The 16,063-nt window shown below is 49.7% G+C and overlaps 1 protein-coding gene across 3 annotated transcripts in view; it reads left to right on the forward strand.

The window, feature by feature from the left end:
* SENP6 (SUMO specific peptidase 6) overlaps positions 1 to 16,063 on the forward strand; it is a 586,019-nt gene that overhangs the window by 194,722 nt on the left and 375,234 nt on the right. For all 3 annotated transcript variants that reach the window (XM_086926520.1, XM_086926518.1, XM_086926519.1), the window contains one exon: positions 1,924 to 2,302. In XM_086926520.1, coding sequence (XP_086782646.1) covers positions 1,924 to 2,302 — 379 coding nt within the window. The remainder of the gene's footprint in view (positions 1 to 1,923; positions 2,303 to 16,063) is intronic.

Below are 16,063 nucleotides of genomic sequence, written 5' to 3' on the forward strand. Positions count from 1 at the left end.
TAGTAGCAATAACATCACTACATAAAGTTAGTGAGTTACAGGCACTAACACTACAGAAACCCTACTTCCAAATACATAATGACAGAATAGTCATAAGAACAGAGCCACACTTCATGCCAAAGGTGGTATCACAATTCCACATCAACCAATCCATACAAATACCAAGTTTCTTCCAAAACTCAGAGACCAGCAGAAAGGGCATTGCACACCCTTGACGCTAGAAGAGCAGTCAGTCAGAATACTTTATTTCGATAGATCAATATCATAAAAAGACAATGGAACTGTACACAACATACATTATATACATTAATTACACAGAGTAAAATGAAATGTTAAAACATTTAAAATTTCCCCAAAATTTCATAAAATTTTATAAAATCACATATAGAAAAATAAAAGCATCAGCCAATTTAATTAGCCTCACTATCCTATTTACAGAACAAACTAACATCAAACAGTATTTCATCCAAATTCATTTAGGTACAATTAATTATTTATTTTTATTTTTCCTGTTCCTAATCTGGGCAGCGCCCACTAGATAACTAGCGACATGAAAGATGATCCGGGGGCTCTTTAATAATTGTAAATACAAGAAGAGCAGTCCTGTATTACACTGGAAAAACAAAGGATTACCAGAAGACAAAGCAACTCTTTGTATCGTTTAACAGTTTTCTGCTAAGGCCAGTAACAAAGAACACAATTGCAAGATGGATTGCACAAGCCATACAGTTGTTCCACAAACAGGTTCCCCAGGCTCACTCAGCAAGAAAGAAAGGGGCAACAATCGCCTTTCGAGCCAATACTTCAATTCAAGACATGGTAGTCTGTGCACATGTTCACATAACAAAACTGTGTGAACATTCAAATGAATAAAGGAGCACAAATAGGACAAAGGGTCTTGCAACATCTATTCCCAAACTAATGCTCATCTTCCACCCAGCCACCACAAGACTAACAAACCGCTACAAAATCCAAGCACAGCATGTGAATTCAGAAAAGATCCCCGCTGCAAAAAGTATAGTTTCTTACCTGTCGGTTTAGTTTTGCTGCTTGAAACATTTTCTGAATTCACTAGCGAACCCACCCTCCTCCACCAAGAAAGATGAGCAAAGGGGAAGAAGGACAAAAAAAAAAGAATCTGAAGACGGCGATCAAAGGTGGGAGCTTCCAGAGGAAGCACATCGGCGTCACAGGAGGACACCAAATGTTAGCATGTTTATGCGTACAGAAGAAAAAAGACAAATACAACAATTCGGGACCACACCACTAGATGGCAGAATAATGCACTGCATGTGAATCCAGAACATTTTTCAAGCTGCCAAACTAAACCGACCGGTAAGAAATTATGTTATCTTAAAAAAATAAAACACCTGCTGTATGGGGGTAGTTGTTAAAAAAAGCATAGGTGGGGATATAGTGGTGGTGACCATGTGGTTTGGGGCGGGTATACAGGTGTGTGTTGTGACCTGAGGGGAGTAAGTTTGATCTGAATCGTCCTCCTCATTCCCAGGGGGTGTCTGTGGTCTTGTAGCGCTGTCCACCTGGAGAGAGTTGTCCAAAATGGAATACCACGCTTGCGTGAATCAGGAAATCTAGATACGGTATCTAAATCGAGACACAACACTGAGGTTTGGATGCCTCGCCTCACCTCCCCCTGTAGGGCAGCCCCCTCACATTCCACCATATACTAGTGAGTTTATTAAACCTTTTGTTGGTTGCAGAGCAGCTCCTCAATTACCTCTTTTGTTTTTTACGATTTGTGAAGTAAATGTTGAATAATACGGTTATTTCCATGCTTTTGATTAACAGTTGAGCAAACAATGCTGCAACTTGCAAGGCCGGAACTAATGCTCAGCTCCTCTTAAACACAAAAATTGTGCATATATTTAATTGTATTTATAGCCCTTTCCTTTTTCTTTGTAGACTTCCGAGCAATCTCCACATTCAACGATTTGTCCAAATTGTGGAAAGGAGAATGACAGTCAAATCAAATGTCAATGTTCTGCTGATTTACAAAGACACTCCAGGCAAGCTATGTCACTGAGTGAGTTACCTGGACCACTGCCACGGCCGGCCATTCATCAACATTCACCAATGCATAAGTCAATTAGTATAGGATTAAACGCAAAACACTTTTATGGTTCTGATTTTACAACAAATGTTTCTCCGGACATCTGGTTAAATCGTGAACTTGGACGAAACTTGTTGCCAACAAACGGAAAAGTTGGACTTGCTGATGTAGCACATAAAACTGCAAGAACTATAAAACTGAGGGGAGTAAAACCTGAAATGAGTGATCCAAGTAAGTTTTGTTTACAGTCATTTGCATTTAATGTTTTGTTTAAACTTATTTCTCAACACTCTAGTTTTGCTGTTGCTATGAAATGCAAATAAGACGTGATTCTGTTAACCAATTTTTCTACTGCTCTATTTAGTGACCTAACAACAAAGCTAAGTTGGCCCTGTCTGGATTCAGACTTGCGACATGCAAGCCAACAAAACTTAATTAGTTGTCTGACCCACTTCATCTATTTTTCAATTTTTTTTGGAAAGACATGCTTTTTTATAGCTTTTTAACATGGAGTTAGTCGCCGTAGTGTACTTCTGATTTCACATATCAGGTGACAGAGTTCTCCACAGGAGGTGCTGGCAACTGCACTACACATAATGTACTCTGTAATAGACTTGGACGAATTTTCATGCCAAATAGTATGAGTGGCGATTAAAAATGGGGTACAGAGCAATGCACACATGACTTACAGCTGTAGAGAGTGCATGATGTTCTAAGTGCAGCGAGCTAAGCACTACAAAAAGAATCCATTGGGCGAAACACGTGTATGAATTACACAATAGAGATCTTAACACTACCCATCATTCAGGTCTGCACTTCTCAAATGGGTGGTACACACTACATCAAGCCTGTGCATCACACATGGAACTCGCCGTGGAACTCTGGAACCTGCTCGACACCACAGCTTCAGACGTCGCCTTCCTCACGGAAACCTGGATGAGCGCCTCCTCAGCGCCAGACATCGCCATCGCCATCCCGGACGGATACAAGATCACCCGAAGAGATCGCGTCAATCAGACTGGAGGAGGCATCGCCATCGTCCACAAGAACACCATCCACATCACGACCGACTCCGACGACGCCCTCACAGCCGCCGAACACCTGCACTTCCAGATCCCCACCGACCCCAAGACCACCCTCAGAGGCACCCTCATCTACAGACCCCCGGGACCATACACACAATTCAGCGAAGACATCGCCGACTTCATCAGCCCGCACGCCCTCCCCTCCGCTGACTACATCCTCCTCGGGGACCTCAACTTCCACCTGGAGAACAACAACGACCGCAACACCACCACCCTGCTGGACAACCTCGCCAACCTCGGACTCAAGCAACTGGTGACCACCGCCACCCACTACGCCGGCCACACGCTTGGCCCCGTCTTCTCCTCCAGCAAGGACATCTCCAACCACGCCACCGGACTCCACTGGAAGGACCACAGCTGCGTCCACTTCAGCTTCAGAAGGACCACGCTCCACCACCACCAGCAGCAGTTCCCCCGCAGAAGCTGGAACAAGATCACAGCCAACCAGCTCGCCGCATCGCTGAGCCAGATCCCTCCCGCCGGCTCAGCGAACCCAAACCAAGCCACAAACAACCTCACGAGGTGGATCAGCAACTGTGCAGACGACCTTGCCCCACTGAAGACCCCTCACAGCAGACCCGGCAGCAAGAAAGCACCCTGGTTCACCGACTAACTCAAGAACTCCAAGAATAACTGCTGAGCCTTCGAGAAAACCTGGCGCAGAGACCCGACACCAGACAACATGACCACCCTCAAGCTCGCCACTCGAAAACACCATCCAACTGATCCACGCCATCAAGAAAACCGCATTCAAGGAACGACTGGACAACAACGCCCACAACAGCAAGGAACTCTTCAACATCTTCAAAGAGCTCCAACCCCAGTGCCGGAAACAACATCATCACCCCATCGCAAGACCTCTGCAACTCGCTCGCCTCGTTCTTCCACAGCAAGATCGCAGACATACACAACAGCTTCAGCACACAACTGACGCATCCTACGACCACACCAACGCCCCCCACCACCACCCTCCGCTCCTGGACCCCGATCAACACCGAAGACACCATCCGCACTATGAACTCCATCCACTCCGGATCACCAACCGACCCCTGCCCCCACCACATCTTCAACAAGGGTGACTCCGTCATCGCACCCCACCTACGGGACATCATCAACGCCTCCTTCAACACCGCAACCTTCCCGGAGAGCTGGAAGCACGCCGAACTCAGCGCCCTACTGAAGAAACCATCAGCAGACCCCACCGACCTCAAAAACTACCGCCCCATCTCGCTCCTCCCTTTTCCTGCCAAAGTCATCGAGAAGACCGTCAACAGACAGCTGGCCGCCTTCCTCGAGACAAATGGATCCCTCGACCACTTACAGTCCGGGTTCCGGGCCAACCACAGTACCGAGACCGCCCTCATCGCAGCCACCGACGACATCCGAATCCTGCTCCACAACGGGGAAACAGCGGCCCTCATCCTCCTGGACCTCTCCGCGGTGTTCGACACGGTCTGCCACTGCACCCTAGTACATCGCCTCAACAACATCGGAATCCAGGAGAAGGCACTGGAATGGATCATCCCCTTCCTCACCGGAAGGACACAGAGTCTGCCTCCCCCCGTTCAGATCAGAAGCCATCGAAGTCATCTGCGGCGTGCCACAAGGATCATCACTCAGCCCCACGCTGTTCAACATCTACATGAGCCCCCTCGCAGCTATTGCACGCCAACACAACCTCAACATCATCTCCTACGCCGACGACATCCAGCTGATCCTCTCCCTCACCAACGACCCCGCCACCGCCAGAACCAACCTACACAAAGGGATGAAAGACGTAGCCGAGCGGATGATGAACACCTGCCTGAAACTTAACTCAGATAAGACGGAAGTCCTCATCCTGGGATCTACGCCCTCCGCCTGGTATGACTCCTGGTGGCCCCCTGCCCTGGGCAGTGCACCCAAACCTACAGACCACGCACGCAACCTGGGCTTCATCCTGGACTCCTCCCTCTCCATGACCAGACAAGTCAACGCCGTCTCCTCGTCCTGCTTAAACATCCTACGCATGCTACGTAAGATCTTCCGGTGGATCCCCACCGAAACCAGGAAGACGGTCACTCAGGCCCTCGTCACCAGCCGACTGGACTACGGCAACTCCCTCTACGCCGAAACCACCACAAAACTCCAGAAAAGGCTCCAGCGCATTCAGAACACCTCAGCATGACTCATCCTGGACATCCCCCGACACAGCCACATCTCCGCACACCTGAGAAACCTGCACTGGCTCCCCGTCAGCAAGAGAATCTCGTTCCGACTCCTCGCCCATTCACACAAAGCTCTCCAAAACCAGGGCCGAAGATACCTCAACGACCACCTGAACTTCTACACTTCCACCCGCCAGCTCTGATCGACCACCCATGCCCTCGCGGCCGTCCCCTGCATCCGAAGAGCCACAACAGGAGGAAGATCCTTCTCCTACCTGGACGCCAAGACGTGGAACTCCATTCCCACCCACCTCCGCCTGACCCAAGACCACCTCGCCTTCAGGAAGCAACTCAAGACCTGGCTGTTCGAGCATTAGCGCCCCCCCACCCCAAGCGCCTTGAGACCCTCCGGGTGAGTAGCGCGCTATACAAATGCTCTGATTGATTGATTGATTTGACACTTGACATGAGGAACTCCGAGCTGCACACCCAACGCTCAGGACTGAACATGGGCTATTTGGCACTGCCTTGGGAATGCTCTGCATACATTGACGGTGCTTGGAAGAAACACATATGTGGTATCTGGCAGTGCAAACTGGCAAATCTGTATTACACATTGAGCACCTGTTACACCACAAGCTGTGTTGTGTACTGCACATGGATTACTCTCCTCTCCATATGTGGTACTCCCCCCCCCCCCCCCCCCCCCTCCCCCCTGCAGATGGTTTACACAAGCACGATGAGACGGAGATAGAGTGGCTGAGAGCCGTTGCGAATGCTCCATCTTAGCAGGTGTTGCCTCTTTAGGAAAGGCTTTGGCCATAGAAGCAATGAGGCAAATTTAACTGGATTGGTCTCCTTTCATATAATTAAAAACAGATGAAAAATAAATTGGAAACATACCATATTCAGCGTGAATTCTTCTCTGGATTCACATGCTGTGCATTATTCAGGCATCTAGTGGTTGGGTCTGTGTAGGAAGCTGGCTCTGTATATGATATTATCACTAGGTGGTAATACCCTGCACAGGGTCCTGGGGATCCCCGAAGGTGTACAGGGCACAATGCTAAACCAAAAGTGATCTATTAGTGGTAATGTGGGCAAGCACCTTAGGCCTAACACAGAGGATTGTAAGACACGTATTGCACACACATGATCAATAAATGACACACAACTCAGGAAAGACATCAGACCAATTTTAAGAACCAGGTCTTCGTAAAAAAAGAAGTACGTTTTTACTTCCAGTGTTATCCTATGGGGAAAACAATATTGTGGTTAAACAGGCGAGTATTGAACTTAAAATTTCTGTCTTCAGAGCCAAAAGTCAGTAAGGGCCTGGGGTCAGGTAGGTCCCAAAACTGCACCATCAGCTGCACAGGGGCGGCCGGGTGCAGAGGTCAAAATCTGAGTTTGTCCCAATGCTTTCCAATGGAGACGGGGGATGCTGGGGGCCACACTGCTTGCAGTTAAGTAAATCGGTTGCAGGGGCCAAGCTTTAGGGGTTTGCGCAAGCACAGGAGTAGCCACAAAGCAGCACCAAACATACATCACCAGTGGCGCAGGGGCGGCTGGGTTCATGGTGCAAATTCGACATCTGGCGTCCAATGCTTTTCGATGAGGATTTTCCTGATGGCAGAATGGCTGCACTAGTGAGGTGGAGGCAGAACTACTTTGCAGTGTCCATTAAGATCGATCACTGCTGATATGCAGAAGGCAGAGTGCTGTTCCAGCCTGTTTTTTTTTCCCTGTTAGTTGCTAAAAATGCCAAGGCCACCCAGTCTGGTTGGAGATTGGAATATCTCGATTCACCATAACCAGACTCCCTCACTCCAATTGTAGTTGCTCTATTTGCACCATTTTCCCCTTGCAAAAATCTTAAATCATTAAGGAAGGTCCAGTTTCTGAGCAACAATTGGTGGTACTTAAGCTGTTAATGTAAGTCTTTTGGACCCTATATCTCAAAATAAGTGTAGTGTCATCTTTGTTTTGCATGTCGGAGACCACAAGCACCAATGAAAAGCTAGGCTTTCAAAAGTTCATTATTAAGATCAAAGGAACAAAACCGATCCTTTCGGACCCCAGAGGTTAGCATTTTCTAACCAGAACTCTTATACATTTAATATAATTGGCTTTAAATGCGAAAGAGGCCAGCAGGAAAGATGTACTACTTGCAGCATTGGGGATTCTTGGCCTTTGTTGCGCTATGTAATGTCTATAATAAGTAGTAGCTTTCGGATTGAGGCCTTCGGACTGAGGCCTTCGGACTGAGGCCTCAGAGGTTAAGCACATAAAGCAGTTGATAACTTTGTATGCATTGTTCATACCTAATTGATTTACGTGCTTGTGAGAAGTTGCCCGGTATATGCTGTCCACTAATTAAAGTAGGCACCTTGCACATTACAAACAACCCTTATGGTGATTTAAGAGGTCAAAGATAACCGTAGAAAGCTATCCTAGTGGTAGCTGTGGAGAGCAGCCTTCAGGCTTAGTCTTGATTGAATGTTAAGCAGCTTTTTTTACCAGAATGCAACCTTATAGTATTGGTTAAATGAAAGGAGAATCACACAAAAGTTATAAAAATATGTATTTATTGATATAACGCTCTCTAATAGGACACAGTATCTTCTACACGAAGATTCTCACAAAGCACACAATACTGTAGCACAGAAACAATAGTAAATAGCACTAATACACAGTGGGCTCTAGGGGGGAGACCAGACCATATACTAAAATAGTGGTATAAGAACCACAACTCGAGTTAAGACCATGTCTAGATGTCATTGAATCGCTGGGACCCCAAGGAACCACCCAAGGTGAGTAAGTAGGGACTCCACGGAAGACGGGTTTAGGGTGGGTACACTACCGCGTGCTCTGTACAATTCTATGGGAAAGTTGCGGTTGAAGTTTTAAATTTTAAGGACCCTTTGCAATGGACTTCAAAGAAACCCCGTGGAAGTTAGGAGAGCCACCCCATCCGTGGATACCGTAGTACCAGAGTTACCTATCTCAGGGAAGCCGGGTGCATAGGTCTGAAGTGGCGTCAGAAACTGCTGTCTATCTCAATGAAGCACTTCGAAGAGCCACTGCTGCAGGGAAGAAAAGTGTCAGTTGGAACCTAAAGATGGATTCTTGTCGAAGGCTACCTGAAAGCAGAGGGGACAGAGGCTGGGTCCATCAGGAGTGACCAGGGGCTCGGTAGACAAATGCCCACCGATGTCGGGTGGTTTAGGTGCGTTGAGGGGGTTCTTGACTCTGCAGCCACGGGGCCCAGGAGATGCCGAGGATGACCAGGAGCCAGATACGAGCTGTCCCACGAAGGATGTTGAGTGCTGAGGGGTTAGTGTCTGGCCGGAGCACCAAAAAGCCTTAGCAACGTCAACCCGCGCAGAAAGTCAAAGAAGGTTACGGTTCGGACCAGCAAGGTCCAGGAGACTCACCAAAGCAAGGGGAGTCAGGGCAGGCCTTGAGCAACCAGGGGAGCCCAAGAAAAGCAAAGTTGACCTTCAAGTGAACTCACAGGCCGAAGGGAAAACAATTTGCGAGAGTACCTCGAGCAATTTCACAAAACAGCAGCCCACGGAGCACTCGGTGCGAGGAGGCCGTAGTTCTTGGTAGGAAATGGTGGCAGAGATTGGGGCTACTCGAAGCCCAATGCACTCACCAACAAGCATATGCAACTGCAAATGAACGCGGTGCACAGGGGTATGGGTATTGCAGCCCCCACAAGGGATTCTGTCCTCAAACTTGGAGAAATGGCAGCTCGGACCTCAAGGGACGTAGAAACCCACCTCCTCTTTTGCTGGAGCCCTCTGAGTCCGTTGGAGTTTAGGAGCAGCAGCCCAGTCAGTCGTGATGTGCCTGCGAATGCAGGGCAGTGACTCCTTCACTCCAAGGGAGATATCTTCGGTTGTCAATGATGCTGCACAGGTCCTGCATGGAGCCTGTATGGTGCACAGGCACAGACGATGCTTTGGGCGGAGTGGGAGACTTAAGTCGGGCCCAAACGAAGTCCAGAGTGTCCAGACGGTTGAAGGTCAGTTTTGTCTTGCTCAGAATCTTGTCCACGTCGAATCTAGGGTCGTACAGCCAGGTAAGCCCTTTTGTACCCACGGAAGAGGGTTGGACAGATTCAGGGGACACTCTCAGTGGAGGGTCTGGACAGTGTGGAGGTTACTCCCATTTCCTTTGTCCAGTTTCCCGCCAGAGCAGGGGCCAACGGCTCCCAGGACTGGTTTGAACTGGACTATGCACAGGGACACCAAATGTGCCCCTCATGCAGACATTCGGTCACTGGCAAGCGCACCCACCCAGCCCTAATACACTAAATTCTGTCTGGGAGGTGGTCACACCACCAAGCCTTGGCTATTAATTGCACGCTACACTCTGCCCTGAGGACGAGGTTGTCTCTTGCCTGGGTTGCAACCTCTCAATACACGCAGGATTATGCAGGGAGCTCAGCGCTTCAACACACGTCTCAATAATCTGTTTTCCAAATGTGGCATCCCTTTCACCAAGGAATTTTCATTTTTCAATATCAACTGTTCTTTCCTGAAGCACCAAGCTGATATCTTTGATTTCCTGACGAGCAAGCAGCCAGACGCTATTTTTCTCACAGAAATATGGCACCATGCAAGCTCTTGCCCTGATGTAGCCTCAGCTTTGCCGTCTAGTTACGCCATAGTCAGGAAGGACCGGGATCTCAGAATAGGTGGAGGGATCGCTATAATCTACAACAATTCCTATAGCTGTAGATTTGAGAGTTTGCCTGTTATTGATTGTGAAGCTCAAACAGGATTGTCAGGGCAAGGTTAGTTTTCTGTAGTCTTTGCAGAAAAATTCTAATCACACACTGATTCGTTTTGTAGGTTATTTATAGTGGTGTTGTCACTCTATCGTGAACGGAACAGCCAACACGTGTTTCACCCCTTTACACGCCCATCCGGCCTGGGGCTTCTTCAGGGTGGTTAGTAGAAATAACGTATAGATAAGGATGAACCTGGTTGATTTGATTCTTAGGATTCTTTAATATTCGGGCATAATGCCGCTGTAGGTAGTGTACTCCGTCGATGTGGTTGTGAAGCTGCCGTATTTAAACTGACCTTAACTCCTCTTTTTACCTTTATGGGGATACTGGTCTATTGCCCTCCTGGGCCATGGGCCACCGCTTTTCCGGACCTACTTACCTCTCTCCTTCTTAGTTCTGGAGAAGTGTGGCTCAGTGGAGAAGTGTGGCTCAGGGGTTAGAGGCGGCAGACCCGGAAGCTGAGATCGGCCCTGGACCAGGGTTCAATTCCCCGCCCCGACGGGGGTTGGGCTCAATAATTCCACGGACTCGATAATTCTCGCTCCGGTGCCGACTCGACTCACGGGTTCACACTCTGCGACTCTGGGCAATAGCTTGCTTAATCTCCACAACGGCCCCTCGCGGCGGGATGCCTGGCTTTCACCTTGTGGATACCCTGCCGGGGTATCTCACAGGGGAATACCAGGACGGGTTCCCTAAGCAAGCGCATAGATGCCTGCGATGTGGGCGATTTGCGCTATATAAATACATGTACATTTACATTTACATTTACATTCTGCCAATTTTTCCATATTGAGGGATATTCTCCTCCACTTGGATGATCCCTTGTGCGCTATTAGTAATACCTTTATTTCCGACCTGGCAGCAATGAATCTGCTGCTTTGTAGTTCAGGCCCTACCCACACAGCTGGTCATCTATTGGATCACATTTTTTCTAATTTATCTAATATTGTTTGCTTCACTGCTACTCCACTCTGTTGGTCTGACCACTTCTTGGTTGGCTTCAGGTTGGAGTTATCAGCCAACTTGCCAGCCGCTATTGTTATCACTTAAAAACAAACTAGGAACCGGGGAAAGCTGGACATCGAAGCTTTTAACAAACTTCTATCCAGTAATGTCCCCACCCTTAATAAAAAGTTTACTTCTGACTCAAGGGTCATTCAGAAAGCCATTGATATCAGCCTTCCACCTTTTATTATGAGGGTGAATAATCACTGCCACCCAGCCCCTTGGTTTACAGAAAAGTTAAAAACTGAAAAAACAAAATGTAAACATATGGAAAGACGTTGGAGGAGGGACTATGCACCGGATTCTAAACTTGCCTACATACGAGCTAAGAGATTATCATTCTCTCTGCAGGGCTGCCCGTGCTGACTACATTTCCTCCAATATCATTGGATCACAGAATTGCTCAAAAACATTGTTCAAAATGGTGAAGGAATTATCTGAAAGAGCCAAGTTAGTGATAGATTCCTTACCTTAGAATATCCCCAGGCGTCAGGCTGGATGCGCGTCAGTAGGTGGCGTCGTGCGGCTCCATGTCCATCGCTGGCGTCGTATGCGCCTAGATGACGTCACGGAGACTACTTGGGCGCTACCCATGCGCGCTGACATCAGTTCTTTATTTTTCCGCACCAGTAAGCACAGATCGGTTAGTCACTTTTTGACTAACTTTAGACTATTGTCTCTGCGTCGTTTGACTCTGACTCCTGGTGCCACGTAGGGATGCCTGGATTTAAATCCTGCGGGCCTGTCGCAGTTCGATGTCGGTGGCCGACCCACACTGCGTTTGTCTCTACTGTCTGGAGCGCGACCATACCTCCCGGTCATGTTCCGACTGTCTGGCCATGGCTCCGAAGGCTTTGCGGAAGCGGTCACGAAAGCTGCTGGAGGCCAGGCAGTCCTATCCATGCTGTTCAAGGTCCAGGGGTCGTTTCAGGAACCGACCGCGGAGCCATCATCATCGCTCCTTGAGGTCGAAGTCTTCGCCCTCGGAATCGGTAAAGAGACGTCGCATGAAAAAGTTAAAGAAGCGTGTTCGCTCTCCGATGTCCCTCCGTCATTCTTCGAACGCGGACGAGGTGGGCCAGGGGTCCTTCCCCTGCTGCTCAGTGGAGCCTGGGAGTCCTGCAGCCTACCCACCCTATCCGGGTCCGTCGCCGACTCCAGCCCAGGTGCAAGAATTTCTTGCCGCCATGGACCGCCTGTTCAGGCCTAGGGCTCCTGCCAGCACCTTCGGGCCCCGCGGTCCTTATGGAGGACCCTTGCTTGCCACCGGCTCCACCGTTGGCGGTTCCAGTCCTGGCGCCGCAAGGTCCTCCACCTGTGGCTCCGGCCCCTGCGCCACAGGGTTCTCCGCCAGTGGCTCTGGCCCGGCGCCCCCTGCGTCTCCTTTCCCGGTGGCGACATGGGCTCTGTTCGTCTCACCTCCGCCATTGCCAAAATTCCGGGCAATTTTGCCCCGGCTTGGGACCCAAATTGGGAAATGGAGCCGGACCGGCGCTGTTCCCGGCGCCGTTGGATCATTTGTTTTCTCCTGTACCTCTGCTGCCTGTGCTTCAGGGTGTGGAGGAGGGTGATGACTGGGAGGGATCGGAGGACTCTCTTACACGGCAGTGCGAGTCTGAACCCGAGTGGGCAGAGGAATCCGAGGATGCAGGTGGTCTGGACCTCTCATCTAAGCCAGGATTTAGGTCTCTTGCTGCTGTCATGGAGGAGGGCACCACATATACTCTGGTGCTCCGTAGAGCAGCTGAGGCCCTTGACATCGATCTGCCTACTGTCACTCATAAGATGAACCCCCTTATTGAAGTGCTTCAGTCGGCGCCAAGTTATATAGAATGTCTGCTTCCGTTCAATGAGGCCTTGATGGATGTTTTGTAGGGCACCTGGTCTAGACCAGCCACAGGGGTCCTGTGGATAAGAACGTGGCCAGGCGTCTTCACCTGGCACCGGGTGACCCTGCCTTTTTAACAAATCATCCGACTCCGGAGAGCCTGGTCATCCAGGCCTCCACTTCCCAAAGTGCGTTCCCTACAGCCCCGCTGGATAAGGAATCGTAAAAGCTGGAGCTGTATGGCAAGATGTTATATTCTTCTGCCAGCTTGGGGCTGCGGTCAGTCAAAACCGCATGCCTCTTGGGCCTCTACTCTCACGCTGTTTCGGACACAGTGGTGTAGACACTGCCCCAGTGCCCGGAGGCGGTTCGGGCTGTACTTTCCCAAGCTGCGGTCCACAGGGTTTTCGGAGGATGTCCATAGTTCCCTCATGGACATGCCCTTTGATGGTACTCGCCTGTTTGGCAATAAGGCAGACAGTGCGCTGGACCATTTCAAGGACTCACTGGCTACGGCCAAGTCCTTGGGTCTCTCCACCACACGCCCGGCAACGTCTACCCTTCGTTCCCTTCGTGGCTGTGGAAGGGGCGTCCCTACACGTTTGTTCAGCCAGAAGCCTGCGCAGAACCAACCTCCGCGCGGCCACGGGTGTGGAGGCATGGGGGCGAGCGTGCGGGTCAGTCCACCTCCGCTCCCGCAGCATCCGCCACAAAGCATTCCTAGTCCAAGCTTTGGGTTGCACCCCACACCAGTGGGCGGCAAGATTCAACATCACCTCTCCCACTGGCGTTCTGTCACTTTGGACAGGTGGGTGCTGCAAATTGTCCGAAGGGGTTACTTTCTCCCCTTTGAGTCTGCCCCTCCGAACCCCCCCTCCCCAGCCATGCCACCTCAGTTCCACCGCATGTCGGGGGGATCACTATGCGCTTCTCCAACAGGAAGTTAAGAGGGCCATCAAGTGTTCCTGGGCCAGAAGTAGGATGTGGTTGTTATTCCCACTACTTTCCGGTCCCCCCAAGAAGGACAAAAGGGGCCTGCTCCCCATCTTGGACCTCAGGAATCGCTTCCTCTGGAAGGAGAAGTTCAAGATGTTGACTCTGGCTCATGTCTTGGCTGCCCTCGACCCTGGAGACTAGATGGTAGCGTTGGACTTGCAGGACTCATATTTTCACATTTCCGTCCTGCCAACCCACCGGCGTTAACTGCGGTTCACAGTAGGCCTGGAGCATTTTCAGTTTGCCGTGCTCCAGTTCAGCTGTGCGAGCGCCCCTCGGGTGTTCACTAAGGTGATGGCTGTGGTCGCAGCTCATCTGTGCAGGTTAGGGGTGTCAGTCTTCCCTTACCTTGACGACTGGTTGTTGAAGGCGGGTTCGCCCCAGGCAGTTGTCACCCACCTCCAGAATATTGCCAACCTGCATTTGCTGGGGTTTTCCATCAACGTGCTGAAGTCACACCTAAGTCCAAGCAAAAAGAAGACAGAACCTCTGAAGGGACCTATATTTCTTTTAACATTGAATATATCCAAATAGTTAGTAAGAAAGATGCCAAAGGGAGATCATTGAAATATTATTCAAACATGAAAAAATTTTATTAGACTATTTTGTCATTTTTTAAAAATTTTTTAAAGACTCTTATATATAAATACATTTCATTGTCACTGTGCAAATCAACATTTTTACATGCATCTGGTGATAATCCTATCATTCAAAATGCCCTCTGGTAGCAGTTGATCCTATTGATCAAGAACACAGAATCACACATTAGTCACACAGTGTCAATAAAGAATAAGGGACATACCTAACAACATAAACAACTAAGCAAAATTATACAAGACATTGACTAACACAAGTGATAGCTCTAAGGTGTACTTAAAAGGGTACATATAGGAACCTAGATGGTATGGTTCTATTGGTTATGATGTGGTTGACCAAATCGTATCCAGGACAAGGGATGTTGGGCCGACGTACGTTTCGGTGAAAGTCACCTTCCTCAGGGCCAGAGACAAAGAACTAACAAACAAGTGATACAAAAGTCCCTCTCAGAAGCTCCCCTTCATCGGAGCGGTTCTGGATTCGACGCAGCTAAGGGTTTATCCTCCCGAGCAGCGAGTCCGGGATATTCATGCTATGATTCTGATCTTTCAGCCTCTGTCATCGGTTTCAGTCTGGATGACCCTCCGGCTCCTGGGCCTGATGGCCTCCTGCATCCTGCTAGTGCAACATGCCAGATGGCATATGCAGGCTCTGCAGTGGGACCTGAAGTTTGTGGACACAGCATCAGGACAACCTGTCCGATCGCGTCCAGATCTCAGAGGGCACTGCACGTAAATTGCAGTGGTGGTTCACAAATCGCGATTGGGTCCATGGCAGATCCCTCTCCCGTCCCTAACCGGAGCATAGTGGTGATGGATGCATCCCTCCTGGGATGGGGGGGGCCACTTCGGAGAGACGGAGATCAGAATCCTCTGGTCTCGGCAGAGTCCCGGCTCCATATCTATCTTTTAGAACTTTGAGTGATCCGACTTGCACTGAACGCATTCGTTCCCTCTGTCTGGGGAAATGTAGTGCAGGTGTTTACGGACAACACCACCGCCATGGGGTATTGCAACAAACAGGGCGGGGTGGGGTCGTGAACCCTATGTCAGAAGGCTCTGCGCCTCTGGACATGGCTGGAACATCAAGGCATTACCTTGGTGGTTCAACACCTGGCAGGTTCTCTGAACGCCAGGGCGGATGAACTCAGCCGCCGGTGCTTGTTGGATTTGAATGGCGTCTGAACCTGGACGTGGTGCAAGATCTCTTTCTGCAGTGGGGAGAGCCTTGGTTAGATCTATTCGCCACCGAAGAGAACACGCAATGTCCTCAATTCTGCTCGTTGGAATTTCCAAGGCGGCACTCGCTCAGCGATGCTTTTCGTCGCAAGTAGAGTTGCGATCTGTTGTATGCCTTTCTGCCTATACCACTTTAGCCCAGAGTGCTGAAGAAGATTTGGCACGACTGTGCCCAAGTAATCCTTGTGGCTCCGGATTTGGCACAAAGATACTGGTATCCTGAGCTACTCAGCATGGCGATCGATCCCCCGATCCGACTGCCTCTTCGGGAGGACCTTCTGGCGCAGCA

The sequence above is a fragment of the Lissotriton vulgaris genome, chromosome 6, assembly GCF_964263255.1.
Source record: "Lissotriton vulgaris chromosome 6, aLisVul1.2, whole genome shotgun sequence".
Taxonomy (NCBI): Eukaryota; Metazoa; Chordata; class Amphibia; order Caudata; family Salamandridae; genus Lissotriton; species Lissotriton vulgaris.